The sequence below is a fragment of the Carcharodon carcharias genome, chromosome 9 (assembly GCF_017639515.1).
Source record: "Carcharodon carcharias isolate sCarCar2 chromosome 9, sCarCar2.pri, whole genome shotgun sequence".
Classification (NCBI taxonomy): Eukaryota; Metazoa; Chordata; class Chondrichthyes; order Lamniformes; family Lamnidae; genus Carcharodon; species Carcharodon carcharias.
Window position 1 is genome coordinate 69,803,346 of NC_054475.1, and position 24,585 is coordinate 69,827,930.

The following is a 24,585-nucleotide window of genomic DNA, read 5'->3' on the forward strand; positions in this document are numbered from 1 at the left end:
ACAATGTAACTTCATCTGAAACAGATGGAAACAGGTTTACTCAAAAAAAAAGAGTATCAAGAGTTCAAATCTCCCAATGGGAAACAATGTAACTTCATCTGAAACAGATGGAAATGGGTTTGTACTTGAAAGAGTTACAAATGCTCTATGGGCTTGGCCTAAATAGCCAAGTGGTTATAGTACTGGGTTTATAACCCCAAGATCAAGAGTTCAAATCTCACAATGGCAAACTATGAAACAATTTAAAGCTTGGCCTAAATAGCCAAGTGGTTATGGTACTGGGTTTGTAACCCTAAGATCAAGAATTCAAATCTCACAATGGCAAAATTATGTGATGGTGTCTGTGGCGCAATCGTTTAGCGCGTTCAGCTATTAACTGAAAGGTTGGTGGTTCGAGACCACCCAGGGACGAAGCTGTCGTTGTTTTAAAAGCCTGGGACAAATAGCCAAGTGGTTATAGTACTGGGCTTGTAAACCTAAGATCAAGAGTTCAAATCTCACAATGGCAAAACCATGAAACAATGTAACTTCATCTGAATAGGAACAGATGGAAGCATGTTTGTACTCAAAAGAGTTACAACCTTTACCACGCTCCTGATCTATGGGCACCCGGTGCGGAAGGGGGTCGGGAAGGAGGAGGACCTCCTCGTGAACCTGCTCCTGGGCCTGGCCAAGTTGGCCATTAACAGGTCCAGGCAGCGGGCGATCGACGGGGGAGTCCCGCCCGATTGTTTGTCCCTCTTCCGCGGCTACGTTCGCTGCCGGATGTCCCTGGAGAAGGAGCACGCGGTGTCTGCTGGCACTCTCGAGGCCTTCCATGCTCGGTGGGCACCGCGGGGACTGGGGTGTTTTGTTGACCCCTTTATTCACATTTTGATTTAAAGTTTGTAAGTTTCCTTTAAAACTTTGTTCTTGGTTTTACAGCTGACCTGAATTAGGGGCTGTGCCTGATTTTTCCCAATTTTGTTGATTTGGTTTTCATTTAAAAGATTATCAAGAGTTCAAATCTCACACTGGTAAACTATGAAACAATGTAACTTCATCTGAAACAGATGGAAACAGGTTTGTACTCAAAAGAGTTACAAATGCTCCATGCTTGGCCTAAATAGCCAAGTGGTTATGGTACTGGGTTTGTAACCCCAAGATCAAGAGTTCAAATCTCACAATGGCAAACTATGAAACAATGTAACTTCATCTGAAACAGATGGAAACGGGTTTGTACTCGAAAGAGTTACAAATGCTCTATGAGCTTGGCCTAAATAGCCAAGTGGTTATGGTACTGGGTTTGTAACCCCAAGATCAAGAGTTCAAATCTCACAATGGGAAACAATGTAACTTCATCTGAAATGACAGATGGAAACATGTTTGTACTCAAAAGAGTTACTAATTCTGGTGTAAGTGCACTGGTAAAGAACCATTATTTGCTTGGCCTAAATAGCCAAGTGGTTATGGTACTGGGTTTGTAGCACCAAGATCAAGAGTTCAAATCTCACAATGCAAACTATGAAACAATGTAACTTCATCTGAATAGGAACAGATGGAAATGTGTTTGTACTCGAAAGAGTTACAAATGCTCTATGAGCTTGGCCTAAATAGCCAAGTGGTTATGGTACTGGGTTTGTAACCCCAAGATCAAGAGTTCAAATCTCACAATGGGAAACAATGTAACTTCATCTGAAACAGATGGAAACAGGTTTGTACTCGAAAGAGTTACAAATGCTCCATGCTTGGCCTAAATAGCCAAGTGGTTATGGTACTGGGTTTGTAACCCCAAGATCAAGAGTTCAAATCTCACAATAACAAACTATGTAACTTCATCTGAAACAGATGGAAATGGGTTTGTACTCGAAAGAGTTACAAATGCTCTATGGGCTTGGCCTAAATAGCCAAGTGGTTATGGTACTGGGTTTATAACCCCAAGATCAAGAGTTCAAATCTCACAATGGCAAACAATGTAACTTCATCTGAATAGGAACAGATGGAAATGTGTTTGTGCTCAACAGAGTTACAAATGCTCCATGCTTGGCCTAAATAGCCAAGTGGTTATGGTACTGGGTTTGTAACCCCAAGATCAAGAGTTCAAATCTCACAATGATAAACTATGAAACAATGTAACTTCATCTGAATAGGAACAGATGGAAACATATTTTGGCTTGGCCTCAATAGCCAAGTGGTTATGGTACTGGGTTTGTAACCCCAAGATCAAGCGTTCAAATCTCACAATGATAAACTATGAAACAATGTAACTTCATCTGAAACAGATGGAAACGGGTTTGTACTCGAAAGAGTCACAAATGCTCCATGCTTGGCCTAAATAGCCAAGTGGTTATGGTACTGGGCTTGTAACCCTAAGATCAAGAGTTCAAATCTCACAATGGCAAACTATGAAACAATGTAACTTCATCTGAATAGGAACAGATGTAAACGTGTTTGTACTTGAAAGAGTTACATCTTATTTTGGAGCTTGGCCTAAATAGCCAAGTGGTTATGGTACTGGGTTTGTAACCCCAAGATCAAGAGTTCAAATCTCACAATGGCAAACAATGTAACTTCATCTGAAACAGATGGAAACAGGTTTGTACTCGAAAGAGTTACAAGTGCTCCATGCTTGGCCTAAATAGCCAAGTGGTTATGGTACTGGGTTTGTAACCCCAAGATCAAGAGTTCAAATCTCACAATGTTGAACACATAACCTTCAGTCAATTTGTCTGCCTTTGCTTGGCCTAAATAGCCAAGTGGTTTATAACCCCAAGATCAAGAGTTCAAATCCCACAATGGCAAACTATCAAGAGTTCAAATCTCACAATGGCAAACTATGAAACAATGTAACTTCATCTGAAACAGATGGAAACGTGTTTGTACTCGAAAAGAGTTACAAATGCTCCATACTTGGCCTAAATAGCCAAGTGGTTATGGTACTGGGTTTGTAACCCCAAGATCAAGGGTTCAAATCTCACAATGGCAAACTATGAAACAATGTCACTTCATCTGAAACAGATGGAAACAGATTTGTACTCGAAAGAGTTACAAATGCTCCATGCTTGGCCTAAATACCCAAGTGGTTATGGTACTGGGTTTGTAACCCCAAGATCAAGAGTTCAAATCTCACAATGGCAAACTATGAAACAATGAAAGCCAACAGAAATAATTCAAGTAAGCTGAATTAACAGGAATGAATCTCAATTGAATGACCTGCAAAACAAAATGTCTAAAGCAAATTTCCCAGCAGGGATAACTGGAGTGTATACTAGAGAAGGAACCCTCAATAAAAGCTTGGCCTAAATAGCCAAGTGGTTATGGTACTGGGTTTGTAACCCCAAGATCAAGAGTTCAAATCTCACAATGGCAAACTATGAAACAATGTAACTTCATCTGAAACAGATGGAAACGGGTTTGTAAATGCCCCATGAAAATCCAAATAGAGCACATCCATGGATTACCCTCACCTACCCTGCTAACTCCTCTTCCTCCTTCAGGTACCATACCCTAAGAGGGCATTGATGACTATGGACCTCCACTGGATTGGTCGATGATCAAAGCAGCGGCAAAATACTGCAGTGGTTTGCCGCTGCTTTCTGCAGTATGGTTGACCAGGAAACTCTCCCGCTCTTTACTGCCTGCCATCAGGTGCATTGGAAGGATTTACAGGCTGAAAATCAAACCGTTTGTCACTTTATACATTCATCATCAATGTCCATCAAGTCCTGAAGTGGGACTTGAACTTAAAGCTTCTAGTCCAGAGGTAGGGACGCTACCATTACGCCACAAGACCTCACCCTGCTAGTTACAACCTCAAAAAAGATTTAGCAAACACAATATTTTGTGAGAATACCTCTACAATTTGAAGTACAAACAATATTCAAATGGCCTATATCAGAGGGACATGATTCTCTATTTATTACAGAATTTACCCATCGGAGTTCAATTTCCTCACTGCATTGTTTTTAAGTGCAGTTGTTACTGCATTTGTATTAATTCTATTAGTGGTTAACCACTTTGATTTAAATCCCATGTTGCCTGCGTATCTGTGCAAGATCATTGTAATCTTATGCACATTTTCCAAGCAATATTAAATACACACTATAAATATTAACTCCAATTTGCCACTTGCTTGTGCAGTTGTAAACTCGAGCTAAATATTTCTACCTCTCAACCACTCTGTATTTTAGTGTCATTAGCAAATTTTTCATGCTTTCACTTGATGTCAGGATCAAAAACATATAGACTGGAAACAACAAAAGTTCCAAGAGCTCCACTAGACAGTGCCCCAGTCTCGATCACATCGCAAGAATATAGAAGCAAAATACAGCAGATGGTGGTAATCTGAAAAAAAAAATTAACGTTTCAGGTCAATGACCTTTCGTCAGAATTAACTTTTAGTTCTGGCAAAAGGTCGGCAATCTGAAACTTTAACTGTTTCTCTCCCCACAATTTTGCCAGACCTGCTGCATATTTCCCACATTTTAAACTTCAAGAATACTTGGTTTCCTATTTTTTAAAACCAATTTCGTATTCAGTCTATCCTCTTTCCCAAGTTCCTCTGGCTTTTAATCTTTCACACAGAACTTTGTCAAAATCTCTCTCAAGCCCAAATATTTATAAGGAGTTATACATGCTGCCCCTTGGCTACATCAACCAAAGTTATAAGGCAACACACACACACTGTTCTATCATAGCATCTCTCTTGACCCCTCCCTCCACATTCAGAAATGAGATGTTTGACAGACATCTAGTACCGGATGAGCAAATATTTCCTCCAATTTTGGGAAAACCAAAGTCTTCATCTTAGGTTATTACTACATACTCTGTTCCTAGCTGTTGTCTTAGCCTGAATTAGAATGGTTGTAACCTTACTTTATACTTAATTCTGAACTGAGCAATCAACTAAGTCTGTTTCCACATGATATTATTTGTCTCCACCTCTGCCTCAGCTTATCTGCTGCTACCTGCAGACTTGACTATCCCAATGCTCTCCTGGGCAACCTAGCAGCTTTCATCCTCTAAACAAGAGTTCAGCTGAAGTTAATACTTGCAACCTAACTTGCAAAGTCCACCCACCTACACTGGCTCACAATCAGGGATTTTAAGATCTGAGTATTCAAATTCCTTCATGGCCTAACCTCATCCTATCTCTGTAGCCTCCCTCCAACCTTACAACCCTCTGAGATCTCTGCATTTCTCCAATTCTGGTCACTTATCATCCCTAATTTCCTTCGCCTTCAGCAGTCTAGGCCTCAAGTGATAGAATTACACACCCCCCCCCCCCCCACCCCCAAACCTCTCCACCTCTTTAAGGTACTCCTTAAAATTTACTACTTTAACTTTTGGACACATGTCCTAATGTTTCCTTTGGCTTGATATCAATTGTTCGATTTCATTACATTACTGTCTCAAGGTGATTCACAGGTGCATGAAATTATTGAACACTGCAACATTGTCAAGCAGAATCTTCCAGATCTAACTGATGTTGGCCACTCAAAATTATTCTACAGGTATTCTGTCAGGTTATTATAGAATGGTTACAGCACAGAGGCCATTTGGGCTGGCGAGCCCATGCCAGCGCTCTGCCAAGTGCCCAGCTTCTCTGATCTATCCTCGTAACTAAAGTCCCTCATCCCTACAACCATTCTTGTAAATCTTTCCTGCACCTTCTCCAAAGCATTCATATCTTCCTAAAGTGTGATGCTCAGAATTGGATACAATAATCCAGTTGTGGCCAAATCATTGTAAAGTTCATCATAACTTCCTTGCTTCTGTACTCGATGCTAAGAATAACTTCCATTATTTTGTGTTTTCGTCAAATTTGAAAAATTCAAATCATGCTCTATTTGCTTGCTTCCATTATTGCAAAATCTCAACAATGCTCTTTGAATCTTTGAAGAAGACAAGGCACTGTAAGCTTACTCCCTAGCTTCCTCGGAGAAGCACCATCTGACATATAAAGTTAGTTTAAATTCCTTTAATTTATTTCAGTAGCCAACATGTAGAAACATATATACTGAGGGGGACATTTAAACACCTAAGATTGAGTTGAATGTCGGTCTGTTGATGACATCATAAGATAATTTAGCATGTTCAGGCACTTTTTTCCTGAATTTTGCAAAATATTTTGTACCATAAAATAGTTTGGGAATGTTTATTATAAAATTATAGCATTGATTAAGGCTAAAAAGAGGAGATAGGTGATAGAGAATAAGGTGAAGGAAAGGTGGATAATACAGTTGAAAATCAGGCTCAATATAGAAGGCCCGGGGGAAAGTGAAGAAACAAAGAAACGAAGAGGGAGTACAAGAAGAGACTGGTAGCTGACAGAGATGGGAAACCAAAAGTCTTCTATAGGCATATTAATAGTAAATGGTTGATAAAAGGAGGAGTGTAGTGGATTAGGGACCAAAAAGGACATTTGCGCATGGGGCATGACTGTGGCACTAAATGAGTACTTTGCATATATGTCTTCATCAGGGAAGGAGATGTTGCCTAAGTCATAGTGAAAAAGGAGGTAGTTGACACACTGGATAGGTTAAAAACTGATAAAGAGACACATTGGATAGACTGGCTATGCTTAAAAGTTGATAAGTCACCAGGACCAAATGATTGATCTAAGGATACTGAGGGAAGTAATGGTGGAAATTGCAGAGGCACTGGCCATAATTTTCCAATTCTCCTTAGATACAGGGTGGTGCCAGAGGACTGAAGAATTATACACGTTATACCCTTGTTCAAAATAGGATTATCCTTACGGATAATCCTTGCAACTACAGGCCAATCAGTTTAAATTCAGTGGCACAGCAGCTTTCAAAAATGATAACTCAGGACAAAATTAACAGCCACTTGGGCGTATGCAGATTAATTATGAAAAGACAGCTTGGATTTGTGAAGGGAAAATTTGAGTTTATCTAACTTGCTTGAGTTTTTTTTTGCTGAGGTACCAGAGAGAGTTGATGAAGGTAATGCAGTTGTGGTGCAAATGGACTTCCAAAAGGCATTCAATAAAATGACACATAACATGCTTGTCAGCAAAGTTATATTAATGACCTAGACTTGAGTATACAGGGTACGATTTCAAAATTTGTGCATCACACAAAACTTGGAAGTATTGTGAATCGTGAGGATGATGGTGTTAAACTTCAAAACAACAGACGGGCTAGTGTAAGGAATGGACATGGCAAATGAAATTTAAAAGCAGAGAAGTACAAAGTGATTCATTTCGGTAGAAAGATGAGGAGAGGCGATATAAAATGAAGGATAAAATTCTAAACAGGGGAGCAGGAGCAGAGGAACCTGGCGGTATATGTGTACAAATCACTTAAGGTGGCAGGGAAAGTCGCAAAAGCGGTTAATAAAGCGCATCAGTTCCTGTCTTTATAATTAGGGGCACTGAGTACAAAAGCAAGGAAATTATTCCTGAACACATATAGAACACTGGTTTGGCCTCAACATGAGTATTGTGTCCAATTCTGAGCACCACACTTGAAGGATATGAAGATCTTGGAAAGGGTGCAGATAAAGATTCATAAGAATGGTTCCAGGCATGATGAAATTCAATTAAGTGGATAGACTAGAATAACCAGGGCTGTGTTCAAAACCATGTAGGGTCTGAGCAGCGTGGATAGGGACAAAACTTTCTGTTGACAGAGGATTGAGAATCAGAGGACACAGATTTAAGGTGAGTGGCAAGAGAAGCAACAGCGAAACGAGGATTTAAAAAACAGGCAAGTGGTTAGGATCTGGAATGTACTGCCTGGGTGTGTGGGTGCCTGGGAGATTCAATCGAGGCCTTCAAAAGTGAAGAGATAATTATATGGAAGAAAAATTTGCAGGGCTACAGGGAAAAGACAGGGAAATGGGATGTGGTGACTTGCTCTTGCTGAGAGCCAGCATGGAATGGCCTCCTTCTGTGCTATAAGCATTCTACAATGCTATGATAATCTTAAACTATCTGTAAAGTTTCTCTTCACTCAACCCAACGTTTCGTGGGATGTTCGGTCTTGGGATTACATGTTAACATGGCCAGCAATTTGTCTGCAAGCACCGAGCAATATGCAAGGCAATGTATTCTGTGACTCTGCATTCCACCTAATAGATAATTTTTGAGCAATGAAAATAGAAACCTTCTGGTCTGTAGTTCAAGTGTAACCAAGACTGAATGTATAACATTCAAGGTGCATAGCTCTGCAGCAAGTCTATGGTACCTATGCATTTGTCTCTTCGAAAATAAGTTGAACTGTAATGACCAAAGTCTTGACTATTTATGTTAATGGCCGTCTCTCACCAATGCAGATAATTGATTGAGTAGCTCCAGTGATCCTCAATGTGCCAGCAGAAAGAAGAGAAGCACATCCCTACGTAGAGCCATGGTAACTTCATCCCACAGATATCAGCACTAACATGTGTAAGAACTGAAGGTTCCAGCACAGGCATATTGTTTAAATTCCATCCTGAATCAAAGTACTCCTGCAAGTAAAAGACACAAAAATGCACTTCAGAACTGCAGTGATTACATTTGACTCCAAATACCAGGTTACAACTGGACAAATTTCAAATGGCAACAATATCTCTTCTACAGAATGCATCTTAATATCGTCACTATTTCTTAGCTCTAAATGTAGATTCAACCTCTCAATAGCCAACCACTAAATTATTTCATTGTAGCCAACCAAGTGGCCCATCCTTCCACTGGAACCCATTATCCCATTCCAAGACAACTTATAGCTGTCTTTTCAACGGCCTAGGTTATCACCTCCACTGCTTCACCTGAAAGATCATTCTAATTGTCAATCATGTGCCCTTGTCTTATGACTTGAAACAGTACTCTGAATTAAACTTTCCTATGCCCCCAATCTTATTTACTTCCTTTCAAGGAAGAAGACACTTAACTTTCTGATGCTTTGACATCAGAGATTAACCCCATGGTTCTTCTCTGCACTAATTCAGGCTTGGACACAACTTGCATTGTTGTCATCAGAACTGAACCTGTAGTATGGTACTGAGCCAAACACAAGATTTTGCACTCTGGTCTGTGTGGATGATTAAAATGTTTCCGTCTACAAGAGGTCCAGAGAAATTAATTAAAATTTATAGTTTTTAGGAGATACTAAAGATCATTAAAGATAATTAAAGAGGGAACAGAGATTTTTTTCTTAGATCATGGATGGGCAGCTGACACCTGTTGCTTACAATTCCTATGCCATGTGGGAACTGCAGGATCTCTTGTATAGGAGGGGGGAGGTAGTGGCAGCGGCATAGTGGTATTGTCACTGGACTGATAATCCAGAGACCCAGGGTAATGCTCTGGGGACCCAGGTTCAAATCACGGCAGATGATAGAATTTGAATTCAATAAATGTTTGGAATTAAAAGTCTAATGATGACCATGGAACCATTATCGATTATCATAAAAGCACATCTGGTTCACTAATGTCCTTTAGGGAAGGAAATCTGCCATCCTTACCTGGTCTGGCCTACATGTAACTCCAGACCCACAGCAATGTGGTTAATTCTTAAAAATGAACAAGGGCAATTAGGGATTGGCAATAAATGCTGGCCACAACCTATGAATGAATAATTTAAAAACGCCTGTAGCTGTTCGAGCTCAGACTCAGGATTTCTCAGCTACAGGGGCAGCTGGAATCACTAGAGAGCATTAGGAAGGATGGGAGGAACTGTATGTTCCAATGGGGTGGTCACCCCACAGGCAGTAAGAGTTCAGGATAGTAGATGGGTGGTCATCCAGAAGAGTAGGGAGGCAGGAGATGCAGCAGTTTTCAGGGTGCACGCCATTCTCAAACCAGTATGCAGCTCTGGAGACTTCTGGGTGTGATGGCACCTTGAAGGAGTGCACACCATGGCACCAATGAACAAGGACTGCACAGGAGGGTACACCAGAGTGTGAAAATGCTGTCATAATAGGAGGTTTCATAGCTAGAGCACCAGATAGGCAATTCTGTAACTGCTATTGAGAATCCTGTATGATGTGTTGCCTCCCTGGTGCCCAGATATAGGACATCATGGAGAGGGTACAGAATATTCAGCAGGGGGAAGGGTGTGAGCCATAAACCTGAATGTAGAAATAGGAAGATAGAGGGGATCAACATGTGGTATGAGGTACAAGGAGGACAGAGGGATTCACATTCTTGGGGCGTTGGGACCAGATCTGGGGTATATCCAACAGGGATGGATGTACCTCAACAAGACTGAGACCAAAGTCCTCGTGGGGAGGTTCATTAGTGCAGTTGGGGAGGATTTAAACTATATTCACAGGAGGAAAAGAGGAATAAGATACATAAAGGAGGGTGCGTAGTAGACAGTTCTAGAGCAGGAAATGTACCATATTAGATAGCAGCAGTAAGGATGACTACAGGGTATACAAAGACACCTTTACAATGCATGTGTGTAAATGCTCAAAGTGTGGTGAATATGATTGTTCTTCTACAAGCATAAACAGCCATGTGAGAATATGATGTATTGGCAATATAGAAACGTGACTTAAAAATGGTGAGGACTAAGAGATTAATATTCAAGGACACAAATGTTCAAAAAATGATAGGGAAGGAAAACAGCAGGGGCGGGGCTGTTTAGGGGAAACAATGTATTGTTGGAAAGAGAGTGTGTCCTCAAGGGAGAAAAGGCAATTAATTGGATTAGAGTTGAGAAGCATACGACTGGGGGTATTCTATAGACCTCCAAACAGGGAGAGAAAGATGGAAGAGGATATCTGCAAGAAAATCAGGGATGTGAAAGAACCATAGTGTGTTGCTGAAAAGAGAGACATATTACCAAAGCTTTTTGTCTTGCACTCATCTGCTCAAACGCGAGAATGCCAAATTTCAAACAATCACGACAATTGATACTGCAAGTCAACTCTAATTGGCTGAGATGTCAGGCTCTCCATGCTTCAGGGTAATTCAAGGCTTGAACATATACTTTGTGTTTGCAGAGAACAGATCTCTGTGTATGAGCGTGTGTTGCTTCTAGCGAGAATACATGAGCCAAAGTTAGGAGTTCGGCTGAATATCTTAAACTGGTCTAGCTATTAGCACACTCAGGATGGTTCAGCAAGTGCTGCCCAATCGTGGAATCACATCTAACATTAGATGTTTTGTTCTGGGTTTTGCGAGCATGGGCTGTTTGAGTATGATCTGTACACTGCCCAATTGGAACAATATGTTGTTTGATTCGATTAGCCAATTGTTGGGAGATACAGCCGACGTGATAGGCGTAGTAAAGATATATTCAACCAGCCCGCATTTACAAAAGAATTCATGTGCATAGATCTTCAAGGTGGCAGGATATATCTGGCACAAAAGTAAAACAGGAAAGGTGGCCAAACCATGGCTTACAAGGGAAATTAGAGATAGTATTAGATGCAAGGAAGACGCATACAAATTGGTCAGAAAAAACAACAGACCTGAGTCTGGGAACAGTTTAGAATTCAGCAAAGGAGGACAAGGAATTGATTAAGAAGGGGAAAATAGAGTACGAAAGTAAGCTTGCAGGGAACATAAAAACTGACTGTAAAAGTTTCTATAGGTATGGTGAAGACAAATGTAGGTCCCTTACAGTCAGAAACAGGGGAATTTATAATGGGGAGCAAAGAAATGGCTGACCAACTAAATGCATACTTTGGTTCTGTCTTCACAAAGGAGGACACAAATAACATACCAGAAATATTGGGGAACACAGGGTTTAGTGAGAGGGAGGAACTGAAAGAAATCAGTATTAGTAGGGAAATGGTGTTGGGGAAATTGATGGGATTGAAGCCGATAAATTCCCGGGGCCTGATAATTCACATCCCTGAGTACTTAAGGAAATGGCCCTAGAAATAGTAGATGCATTGGTGGTCATCTTCCGAGATTCTATAGACTCTGGAACAGTTCGTACAGATTGGAGGGTAGCTAATGTAACCCCACTGTTTAAAAAGGGAGGCAGAGAGAAAGCAGGGAATTATAGACCAGTCAGCCTGACGTCGGTAATGGAGAAAATTCTAGAGTCCATTATAAAAGATTTAATAGCTGAGCACGTGGAAAACAGTGGCAGAATCGGTCGGAGTCAGCATGGATTTACGAAAGGGAAAATCGTGCTTGACAAATCTACTGGAATTTTTCGAGGATGTAACCAGTAGAGTTGATGAGGGGGACCCAGTGGATGTGGTTTATTTGGACTTTCAGAAGGCTTTCGACAAAGTCCCACATAAGAGATTGGTGTGTAAAATTAAAGTGCATGGGATTGGGGGTAGTGTATTGAGAGATAGAAAATTGGTTGGCAGACAGGAAACAAAGGGTAGGAATAAACTGGTCTTTCCCAAATGGCAGGCAGTGACTACTGGGGTACCACAGGGATTGGTGCTGGGACCCCAGTTATTCACAATATATATTAATGATTTAGATGAGGAAATTAAATGTAATATCTCCAAATTTGCAGATGACACAAAGCTGGGTGGGAGGGTGAGCTGTGAGGAGGATGCAGAGATGCTTCAGTGTGATTTGGACAAGCTGAGTGAGTGGGAAGATGCATGGCAGATGCAATATAACGTGGATAAATGTGAGGTTATCCATTTTGGTAGCAAAGACAGGAAGGCAGGTTATTATCTGAATGGCTATAAATTGAGAGAGGGGAATGTGCTGCGAGACCTGGGTGTCCTTGTACACGAGTCGCTGAAGGTAAGTATGCAGGTGCAGCTGACGGTAAAGAAGGCAAATGGTATGTTGGCCTTCATAGCCAGAGGATTCAAGTACAGGAACAGCGATGTCCTGCTACAATTGTACAGGGCCTTGGTGAGACCACACCTGGAATATTGTGTGCAGTTTTGGTCTCCTTATCTAAGGAAGGATGTACTTGCTATAGAGGGAGCGCAGTGAAGGTTTACCAGACTGATTCCTGGGATGGCAGGACTGATATATGAGGAGAGATTGAGTTGATTAGGATTATATTCGCTGGAGTTCAGAAGAAAGAAACTTGTAAAATTCTAACAAGGCTAGACAGGGTAGACAGGAAGCATGTTCCCGATGGTGGGGAAGTCCAGAACCAGGGATCACAGTCTGAGGATATGGGGTAGACCATTTAGGACTGAGATGAGGAGAAATTTCTTCACCCAGAGTGGTGAGCCTGTGGAATTCATTACCATAGAAAGTAGTTGAGACCAAAACATTGTATGCTTTCAAGAAGGAGTTAGATATAGCTCTTGGGGCGAAAGGGATCAAAGGATTTGGGGAGAAAGCGGGTGCAGGATATTGAGTTGGATGATCAGCCATGATCATAATGAATGGCAGAGGGGGCTCGAAGGACCGAATGGCCTACTCCTGTTCCTTGTTTCTATGAGAGTAGTTAACAAAGCATATGGGATCTGGGGCTACATGAATAAACACATTAAGTACAAAAGCAGGGTCATTAGGCTGAACTGTGTCATTCTCTGTTCAGGCCAAAGTAAAATGTCGCATCCAATTCTGGTCACCACACTTTAGGAAGGATGTGAGGATCCTTGAGAGGAGCATTACCAGGTTGGCTGTACTGGAGTGCTGCTTTGGGTTACATTAGAAAGCTTAAGTTGGAATTTAGTGAGTGAGGGAATTTGATGAAGAGGGAATTAGGTGATCCTTTCATTATCTACCTTTTCACAGCCTCTATTAGCTGGATCTGACTTTGCTACATGGGAAGCCCATAAAGCAGTGGTAGTTCAGAGAGAGCCATGGGTTTACAGATAAAATCTAAAAGTGACGTCACAGGAGTCCCGTAAGTTGACTGGTTATTAAATAGATGCTGGTGGATGATGAGTAAGGAGTTTTAATTAAAAAAAAAATCTTTTGTAAAAATCTAATTTTGTTTGTAGTTCGGTCAAAATCCTGGAACTCCCTTCCTAACACCACATGGACTGCAATGGTTCAAGAAGGCAGCTCACCACCACCTTCTCAAGGGCAACTAGGGATGGGCAATAAATGCTGGCCCAGTTGGCGAAGCACACATCCTGTGAATGAATTTTTTTAAAAATTAACTAAAATCTACAGTTTAAATTCAAAAGTTTCCAGCCATAAGCAGGGTTCTAATAAGGTCGCCACTGGATGAGCAGCTGGGCTTAGTTAATTAAAACAACTGAAACTGGTTCCTTGGTAACTGGGTCAGCTAGCCTTTGTCTTGGGAGCATATAAAGCCAGGCAACTTAGTGCGATTTAGAATAAAGTGCTAGGAGTTAGGGGATGAAGCAAAAGAGGTGCTTCTTGCTTTTGACATTTGATAACACGAGACGAGCAGAGGCCTTAAAGAGCAAGGGGAACCAAACCCAAGACCAGAACGGGACTGGGAGCCAGTGCGAGAGGAGTGGCGGTCTTGGTAAGTAGGATCTGGTGACTATTTCTACTGTCCTTAATGTTCCTTAAACTAGAGGAAATAAAAGTAGAGGGAGTAATTTAAGGGTAAGTCAAGACAGGGCAGCTCAGCTACACAATGCTCCTCCTGTGTGACATGGGAAGTCAGGGCCACTTGCAGTGTCCAGAGCGACCATGTGTGCAGTAAGTGCCTCCAGCTGCTGCTACTCGAAATCCATGTTTCGGAGCTGGAGCTGGGGCTGGAGTCACTGTGGAGCATCCACAAGACTGAGATCTTTGTGGATAGCATGTACAGTGAGGTGGTCACAGCGCAGGTAAAGAGTGCACAGGATCCTTGCAAAGGGATGGGTCACCGCCAGACAGAGTAAAAGTATCGGGCAGGTAGTACAGGAGTCCCCTGGTCCATCTCCCTCTCCAACAGATTTTCTGTTTTGGATACTGCTAGGAAGATGGTTCCTCACAGGAATGCAGCAAAGAGCCAAGTCCCTGGCACCATGAGTGGCTCAGGTAGGCGAGGTGGGGGACAGTGGGAAGAGAAAAAAAAAAGAGTAGCAGAGCAATAGGGATAGGGGATTCTATCGTAAGGGGAACAAATAGACGTTTTTGTGGCCTCAGATGTGACACCAGTGTGTGAAGTTATCCACTTTGGTAGGAAAAACAGAATGGCAGAGTATTATTTAAATGGTGATAGACTGGGGGATGCTGATGTACAAAGGGACCTTTGTGTCGTTGTACAGCAATCACTGAAAGCAAGCATGCAGGTGTGCAAGCAGTGAGGAAGGCAAATGGTATGTTGTCCTTCATTGCAAGAGGGTTTGAGTACAGGAGCAAGGATGTCTTACTGCAGCTGTACAGGGCCTTGGTGAGACCACACCTGGAGTATTGTGTGCACTTTTGGTCTCCTTACCTGAGAAAAGATATACTTGCCATAGAGGGATTGTAGCGCAGATTCACCAGAATGATTCCTGGGATGACAGGATTGTTGTATGAGGAGAGATTCGATCGACTAAACTTGTATTCATTGGCGTTTAGAAGAATAAGAGGGGATCTCATTGAACATATAAAATTCTGACAGGGCTGAACAGACTGGATGCAGGGATGATGTTTCCTCTGGCTTGTGGGGCGGGTGGGGGCAAGTCGAGAACAAGGGGTCACAAACTCAGGATATGGGGTAGGCCATTTAGGGCTGAGACGAGGAGAAACTTCTTCACTCAGAGGGTGGTGACCCTGTAGAATTCTCTACCACATAAGGCTGTTGAGGCCAAGTCACTGAATATATTTAATAAGGAAATAGATTTCTAAGTGCATCAAGGGGTATGGGGAGAGCACGGGAGGATGGCATTGAGCTAGATGACCAGCCACGATCATATTGAATGGCAGAGCAGGCTCAAATGACCGAATTACTTACTCCTGCTCCTATTTTCTGTTTCTAGCTGCTTGAATTAGCTGACAGTACTAGGACCAGGGAACACAGATTGAAGGTTTATAGGTGAGATATGTGAGGAAAAACATTTTATTAAAAATGCAGTGACCAGGAACACACAGCCTACGAGGGAAATGATTTCAAAAAAAATTGGATGGGCACTTGAGTGTAATAAATTTGCAGGGGAATGGGGCTGATTGGATTATTCTTCAGAAAGCAGGCATGGACTCGATAGGCCAAATGGCACCCTCCTATGCCATAATGGTTCTATGACTCTATTCTCGACAAGACAACAGCACTTTAATTGAGTAAACTTTCTAAAGCTTTGCCAGCATCTTCCAAACCAGTGTCCTGTACCCGCAAGACAACTAATTCTGACTTGCAAAAAATGTCATTCCATCATCATTGATGGATCAAAATCTTGGATCTCCCTATTCAACAGTATTATGGGATTCCTTACATCTTATGAACAAGAGTTCTAGGTGGTGGCTCATCATCACCTACTCACTCATTTATCCCTGAACCTGCAGGCCTTGCATGCAACAGCTACAATCTCACAAATGGATAAAAGTTAAAAGTCCAGGTTCACATCACCGAACCCCGCACCCTCCCTGCAATCCCCACACCGGCTAGCCTAACCGTTATGCAAAATACAATGAACAGCTCTTGTGTCTAACATAGTTAATGTTCAAAATTGAGACAAGGTATCACAACTGTGTGAGAAAGGCTGGATGTACCAGTTATGAAAAATGGGCAGAGTTGGTCATTTGGCCCTGTAAGACTGCTTTGTCATTCAAAAAGATTAAGGCTGATGTTTTACTTCAACTCACTTTTCAGACATTAGCCCCAAAGCTGGATCTCTAGCTGTACTGGCACCCAATACATTCAGTTGCTTCTTAAACGTATGGGGAGTGAACCAAATTGGCTAAACAATAACATTTATGCTGTTGGAAACCTCATAAGGATGCAGAGTATTCACTTTAACCTTCATCTACCAAGATGATGCTGCCCAGCTCATGGTGAAATATGTGGTAATTCAGGCACTAGAAGGGTTTCAAACTGATAAGGTGGTTTTGGAAAGGCTGTCTGTACTTAAAAGTTGATAAGCACCAGGACCAGATGCATCCAAGGATACTGGGGGAGGCGAGAGTGGAAACTGCAGAGGTGTTGTCCATAATTTTCAATCTTCCTTGGACTCACGGGTGGTGCCAGAGGGCTGGAGAATTACAAATGTTACACCCTCAAAATAAGCCCAGCAACTACAGGCTACTCAGTTTAACTTTAGCAGTGGGAAAACTTCTAGAAACAATATTTCAGGACAGAATTAATATTCACTTGGGCAAATGCAGGTTAATTAAAGAAAGCCAACATGGATTTGTTAAAGGAACAGCGTGTTTCAAATGAGGCATTCAAAAGGGAATTGGGTTATTATTTGAAAAGAATGTATAAGTTTAGGGGGAGGTTGGGGAATGGCACTCGGTGCTTTGCTCATTCAGAGAGCTAGTGCAGATGACAGGTTGAATACCCTCCTTTTGTGCTATAACAATTCTGTGATTCTGTGCTAAAATCTATGCAGATATTGCCTTTTGTGCTGGGCTCTAGGACAAGGATGCTCATGGAGCTTTTGTTTCCTGTTAGTTGCCTGGTTGTCCACCCACATTCTCGACTGGATATGGTCAGACCACAGAATTATATTCTGATTTGTTTGTTGTAGGATCGCTTAGCTCTGTCTATAGTTTTCTGCTTTTGCCAGACAAGTAGCTTCACCACGTTGATATCTCATCTTAGGACGTGTCCAGTGCTACTCCTGACACATCCTTCTACTCTCCACATTATGCCATGTTTAGTTTACTGTCTTCATGGTGAACAAGGACTGGGGGATGTGCTCAGCCACATAGCTACAGATTATGCTGATATATAACTCTGCTCTTTATAGCCCATAATGCCTCATGGATACCCAGATTTTGGCTGGCAGTATATCCATTTTAGCATGATAGTGGTATCACTCGTTAGAAAATAGAGACAGCTTACGTAAGTTATATTTGTAGGTGTTAGGGATGAGGGGATGAGTTTTAGTTTTAAAGCTTAAGTTTGATTTGTATTTCTGTATGCGTGCGAACAGAAAAGGTCAAGTTGAGTTTTAGTTTCACTTTAAAAGATGAAACCTGGGATTTAGTTTCATTTTTGAGGGAGACAACAGGTCTAAAGCTGTTTATATACCTGCATTTCTATTAAGTTTTATGACTCTTGGGAGAAGTTAAAGCAAACACAAGAGTAGAAAAAAACGGTTGTTGCCTAGCAACAGGGGTCGAGAGAGGCAGGACCGACACACACAAACGAACACACAGACAGGGAAAATTAGAAGCAGCTTTGAGTTCAGTTGGAAGCAGTTGCCAGCAGAAGCAAGTTCCCTCCAAGAAACTAAACAACAAAGTTCCCAAATCTAGGGTCATGGAACAGGAGAAAGTCCCAAGAAGATCTCCTAGTCAAAGGAAGGACAGGAGCATGGAAAAGGTCCTGTTAAATGAAAAAAGAGTGAGGAGCAGAGGAAGGTGCCAAGCTTCAAGCTTAAAGGAAGAAAAGTTGCAGGAAGCAGATTTTAAGCGAGGGACCGGAAGGTCCAAAGAGACGACTGAAGGTCTGTAACTCTTTGCTATTGGTGTGTGAAACAGTGGTATACTGTTGATGGCTGAGTCAGTGAGAGAGAATGCATGGAAGAAAGCTTTGATGCATTTGGTGAACCCAGGGGAGAGGAACATCGGAAGGAGAGTTCAAAACCCTGGAAGTGGACCCTTGTGGAAGGCACCTGAGAGAAAGTGACAGTTTATGAGAAGATTCCAAAGTGAGTTCTTGGAGAGTGGAGATTGGAAACATTCACGGTATGACAAGCATCTGGGAGGAGGAGTTAATGAGAGATCCATAGCATCTGTTTGGGGTGGCATCTGTCGCTTGGTTTCGGAGTGTCGTGTGTCTGACCACAGGTTGCCTATTGGGTTACTTGGACTGTGTACTTACTGTGCATATTAGAGTATAAGAGCTTTTGTAAATTGTGTTACCCTTACAAATGTGTATATATCTGCAAAGTATGGTTGTGGGTGAAGAGTATTATAATATAGTTCATATTTTCATGTTTAATAAATGTTTTATTCTTTTGTTAAAAGTTCATCAGCTGACTCCTGTGACTCTGTTCACAGGAGTCTCTACGTATCTAAACAAAAATATAAAAGTTAGGAGCTATCAAGCCAGGCTGCAACCTGTGATCAGGCTTGTGCAGAAGTAACATCAGCTGGGATCATAACACACTCCACATAATATCTTCACTGTTGACACATTTGTCTTCACTCCTATCAATCTGTCTGCAACAGGTAGGGTGAAGGAGGCCCAGGCCAAGATAATTGCTTCCCTTGCCATCTGCTGCAGGTCCATAGTTATGCCCTTTAAGGCTTAGCCAGCGACAGCACTAAGTCACTCATGATGGTGGACAGTGAAGTCCAGACAGAATATATTCTGTGCTTCTGATGTTTAACACTTTGGAACAAAATATACTCAGAGATAGTGAGGCATAAGCCTGGGGTGTTGGCAGATATTCAGTTATAGCTTAATCAAGCTTTGCTCAGCTAATCTGTGGGACAGCGCTCCAAACTTGGGCAGCAAACTCCAGATATGAGTAGGAATCACTAAGGTTAACTCAGCTGAGACTGTCAGGGCTGAGATTGCCTGAGTCATTGCAGATAGGTACATCTGATTTTATTACTGAACTTTCTCAAATTGGATTACAGTATTGTAGTTTGTTACATTTCAAAGGCGATTGAGAGCCCTCCACATAAAATGGATTGGACTGGCTTGTAAGTCAGACCACGTAGCATGATCTGCTCTTAAAAATGTTATCACCTTCCTTAAGGCTTCTGCCATTTAATAAGATCATGGCTGATTTGATAGAGTCCACTTTCCTGTCCGCTCTCCATAACCCTGGACTCCCTTGTAGATCAAAAATCTGTCTAACTCAGCCTTGAATATATTCATTGACCCAGCCTCTACTGCCCTCTGGGGTAGAGAATTCCAAAAGATGATTGACCCTCTGGGAGGAAATTCCTTCTCATCTCCTTAAATGGAGATCCCTTATATGGAAACCATGTCTCCTGGTTCTAGGTTCCCACATGAGGAGAAACATCTCGAAAGCATCTACCTTGCCAAGCCCCCTTAGGATCTTACATGCTTCAATAAGATCACCTCCCATTAGAACCATAGAAAAGTTACAACACAGGAGGCCATTCGGCCCATCTTGTCCATGCCAGCCCGAGGACATCCAGGTGCCCTTTCTAATCCCACCTTCCTGCACCCGGCCCATAGCTCTGCAGCTTAAAGCACTTAAGGTGCAGATCCAGGTACCTTTTAAAAGAGTTTAAAGTTTCTGCTTCTACCACCAACTTGGGCAGCGAATTCCAGACACCCATTACCCACTGCATTAAAAAGTTCTTCCTCATGTCCCCCTTACACCCTGTGCCACCTATCTTGAATCTTTTTCCCCTGGTTTAGAATTCTCCACCAAGGGAAACAATTTTATCCTGTCCACTCTATCTATTCCCCTCATAATTTTGAACACCTCAATCAAGTCACCTCCCAGCCTTTGTTCTAAGGAAAATAACCCCAACCTATCCAATCTCGCCTCGTAGCTACACTTTTCTAACCCTGGCAACATTCTTGTAAACCTCCTCTGCACTCTCCAGATCTATTACGTCCCTCCTGTAATGTGGTGACCAGAACTGGGTACAATACTCCAGTTGAGGCCTCACCAGTGTTTTATACAATTTCAACATTATATCCTTACTTTTATATTCTATACCTCTGCCAATGAAGGGAAGCATTCCATATGCCTTCTCTACAATCCTGTCTACTTGAACTGCTGCCTTCAGGGACCTGTGTACTTGTACGGCAAGATCTCTCACTTCATCTACCCTTCTTAGTATATTCCCATTTATTTTTTAATCCCTGTAACTGTTTGACATCCCTAAATGTATGATCTCACACTTCTCTATGTTAAAATCCATCTGCCACTTTACCGCCCACTCCACCAACCCATCTATATCGTTTTGGAGATTATGGCTATCCTCTACACTATCCATTACTCGGCCAATCTTTGTGTCATCTGCAAATTTCCCAACCGTGCCCCCCACGTTCACGTCCAAATTGTTAATATATAACACAAACGGCAAGGGTCCCAACACCGAGCCCTGTGGAACACCACTTGAGACAACTTTCCATTCGCAAGGGCATCCATCAAACAATACCCTTTGTTTCCTGTTACAAAGCCAACCTTTTATCCAGTTTGCCACATTACCCTGAATCCCATGGGATTTTACTTTCTTGATCAATCTGCCATGTGGGACCTTGTCAAATGCCTTGCTAAAATCCACGCACACAACATTCACTGCACTACCTTCGTCAACCCTTCTTGTCACTTCCTCAAAGAATTCAATCAAATTTGTGAGACAAGACCTTCCTTTAACAAATCCATGCTGACTATCCCTGGCTAGTCCATGCCTCTCCACATGACAGTTAATCCTATCTCTCAGGATTGATTCTACTAATTTGCTCACCACCAACGTAAGACTAACTGGCCTACAATTGTTTGGCATTTCCTTTGATCCCTTTTTAAACAATGGAACTGCGTTTGCATTTCTTCAATCCTCCGGTACCTCCCCTGTATCTAGTGAAGATTGGAAAATCATCTTCAGAGCATCTGCTATCTCCTCCCTGACTTTCTTCAGCAGCCTTGGAAACAATCCATCTGGCCCTGGTGACTTATCAACTTTCAAGGATTTCAACCCTTCGAGTACTTCCTCTCTCTTTATGACCATCCCGTCCAATATCCCGCAGTGTTCCTCCCGGACTACTACATCTACATCCTCCCTTTCCTTTGTAAATACGGAGACAAAATATTCATTCAAAACCCTTCCCACAGCTTCTGCATCTACACACAAGTTTCCATCATCATCTCTGATAGGTCCCACTTTTTCCTTAACTAACCTTTTAGCATTAATGTATTGGTTAAACATCTTTGGATTATCTTTAGCTTTACTTGCTCATCTTTTTTCATGCCCTCTCTTTGATTTCCTTATTTCCTTTTGTACTTCGTCCCTGCGCTTCCTATATTCGTCTAGGCTATCTGCAGTTCTTTGTGCCTATCATACGCTTTCTTTTGCTGTTTGATCTTCCCCTGTATTCCTCTAGACAACTAGGGAGGTCTAGATTTGGCAGTACCACTCTTATTTTTGTAGGGGACATGTCTACTTTGTACAATTAAGATCTCGCTTTTTGGTGCTGGTTTTCCACTGTTTTATCCTCCAGCAGTGCTGTCCAGTCCACCTCAGCCAAGTCCCTTCTAATTTCTGCAAAATTTGCCTTCCTCCAGTTCAAGACTTTTACTCCTGCCTTATCTCTGTCCTTTTCCATGGTAATGCTAAATCTAACTGAATTGTGATCACTGTCCCCGATATGGTCGCCAACTGTCACTTCACCCACTTGCCCTTCTTCGTTCCCCAAGATTTGATCTAGAATTGCATCTCCTCTCGTTGGGTTTGTCACTAATTGGTTGAAAAGATTTTCCTGGACACACTGCATGAATTTTTCTCGCTCAGTGCTTATATTGTTTGAATCCGAGTTGATATTAGAATAGTTGAAGTCTCCTACTATTATTGCCCTCTTGTTCTTACAAGCAGAAATTTGCCTACATATTTGTTCTTCTATCTCCCTTTCACTATTTGGGAGTCTGTCGTATACTCCCAGTAGTGTGACTGCCCTTTTTTTTATTTCTAAGCTCAATCCATAAAGCCTCGTTTGTTGACCCATTTAGTATATCATTCTTCTAACTCCAATGAGTATAGGTCCAACCTGCTCAACCTTTCATCATAAGATAACACTTCGCTGCAGGAATCAGCCTAGTGAACCTCCTTCCAATCCAAATATATCTCTCCTTAGATTCTGGAGTGGTCCCTATCGATTGGAAAACCACAAATATAACACATCTATTCTCTATCCTCCTTGCAGTAAAGGCCAACATTCCCTTTGCCTTCCTCCTCTTAGTATCCTTCTCATAATTTGCTTTCCTACCCATCTTTGTATCGCCAGCAAATTTGGCAGAAATACACTTGCTCCCTTCATCCAAGTCATTAAAATAGATTGCAAATATTTAAGGCCCTGACACTGATCTATGGGGCACCCATACCAGTTAGTTTGTCAACCTGAAAATGACCCATTTATCATGATTCTGGTTCCTATTAGTTAGCCAATCCTCTATCTATGTTATTATAGTACCCCTAACACCACGAGGCTCCAGTAAGGCCTGTCATTAAAAACATAACAAATAGTCATGGAGACCTAGAACTGTTTCTTTGCTATCTATTTTTCTTACATCAGCAACCAGTCACGCATACGCAACAGTCAAACATCTGGATGAATATAGGAAGTGTATCTTCGTGATCTTTTCCAACACAATGGCTGTGAACATACACTGGCTGCTTCAGCCGTAAGCAAACAATAAAAGGTATACACGTGTACTTGTAGTAAACTTTTATGTGGCATCTCATCGGGTACCTTTCACAAAATTATGTTGACTCTGCATGATTGTATTCCTATTTTCTAGGCAGCCTGCTACTACTCCCTTAACAATGGATTCCAGCATTTTCCCACAAAGATTCAGCCAACTGGCCTCTAGTTTCCTTTCTTGCATAGATGTGTTATATTTGTGGTTTTCCAATCGATAGGGACCACTCCAGAATCTAGTGAATTTTGGAAGATTACAACCGATGTATCTACGGTCTTTGCAGCCAATTCTTTTAATACCCTAGAATGCAGGCCATCAGGTCCAGAAGACTTGTCAGCCCTCAGTCCCATTAGTTTACCTAGTATTTCTTCTCTAACGATAGCAACTGCTTTAAGTTCCTCTCTTTTGCCCCTTGATTTTCTTCTTTATTATTGGAATGCTTTTTGTGAAGGAATGGCAACTTAGTTCCAAGCATAGCTTGGAGAGGAATTGGCAGGTGGTGGTGCTCCCATGAATTTGCTACCCTTGTCCTTGTAGGCAGTAGAGGTTGTGGGTTTGGAAGGTGCTGTTGAAGAAGCCTTGGTGAGTTCCTGCAGTGCATCTTGTATGTGGTACACTGCTGCCACTGTGCTTTGGTGGTGAAGGGAGTGGATGTTGAGTGGTGGACTGGGTGCCAATCAAGCAGGCTGCTTTGTCCTGGATGATGTCATACTTCTTGATGGAGCTGCCTCATCCAGGAAAGTGGGGAGTATTCACACTCCTGAATTGTGCTTTGTAGAGGATGGACAGGCTTTGGGGAGTCAGGTGGTGAGTTAATCGCTGCAGAATTCCCAGCCTCTGAACTGCTCTTATAGCCACAGTGTTTGCATGAATGGTCCAGTTCAGTTTCTCATCAATGGTAACCTCCAGGATTCAATGGTGGTGGGGGATTCAGCAATGATAATGCCATTGAATGTCATGGGGAGATGGTTTGATTCTCTCTTGTTGCTGATGGTCATTGCCTGTCACTTTTATGTTGCAAATGTTGTTTACCACTTGTCAGCCCAAGCCCAAATGTTGTTGAGGTCTTGCTGCATAAGGCTCGAGCTGCTTCAGTATCTGAGTCATGAATGTGCAATGTTCAGCACCAGTGAACATCGCCACTTCTGACGATATGATGGGGCGAAGGTCATTGATGAAGCAGCTGAACATGGTTGGGCCTAGGACACTACCATGAGCAGTTTATTGCTGAGGAACTCCTGCAGTGGTGCCCTGGGACTGAGATGTTTGACCTCCAACAACCATAAACCATCTTCCTTTGTG

The 24,585-nt window shown here is 42.1% G+C and overlaps 1 protein-coding gene across 2 annotated transcripts in view; it reads right to left on the reverse strand.

Moving 5' to 3' along the window:
- kdm5ba (lysine (K)-specific demethylase 5Ba) overlaps positions 1 to 24,585 on the reverse strand; it is a 311,188-nt gene that overhangs the window by 153,626 nt on the left and 132,977 nt on the right. For both annotated transcript variants that reach the window (XM_041195103.1, XM_041195104.1), the window contains one exon: positions 8,273 to 8,454. In XM_041195103.1, coding sequence (XP_041051037.1) covers positions 8,273 to 8,454 — 182 coding nt within the window. The remainder of the gene's footprint in view (positions 1 to 8,272; positions 8,455 to 24,585) is intronic.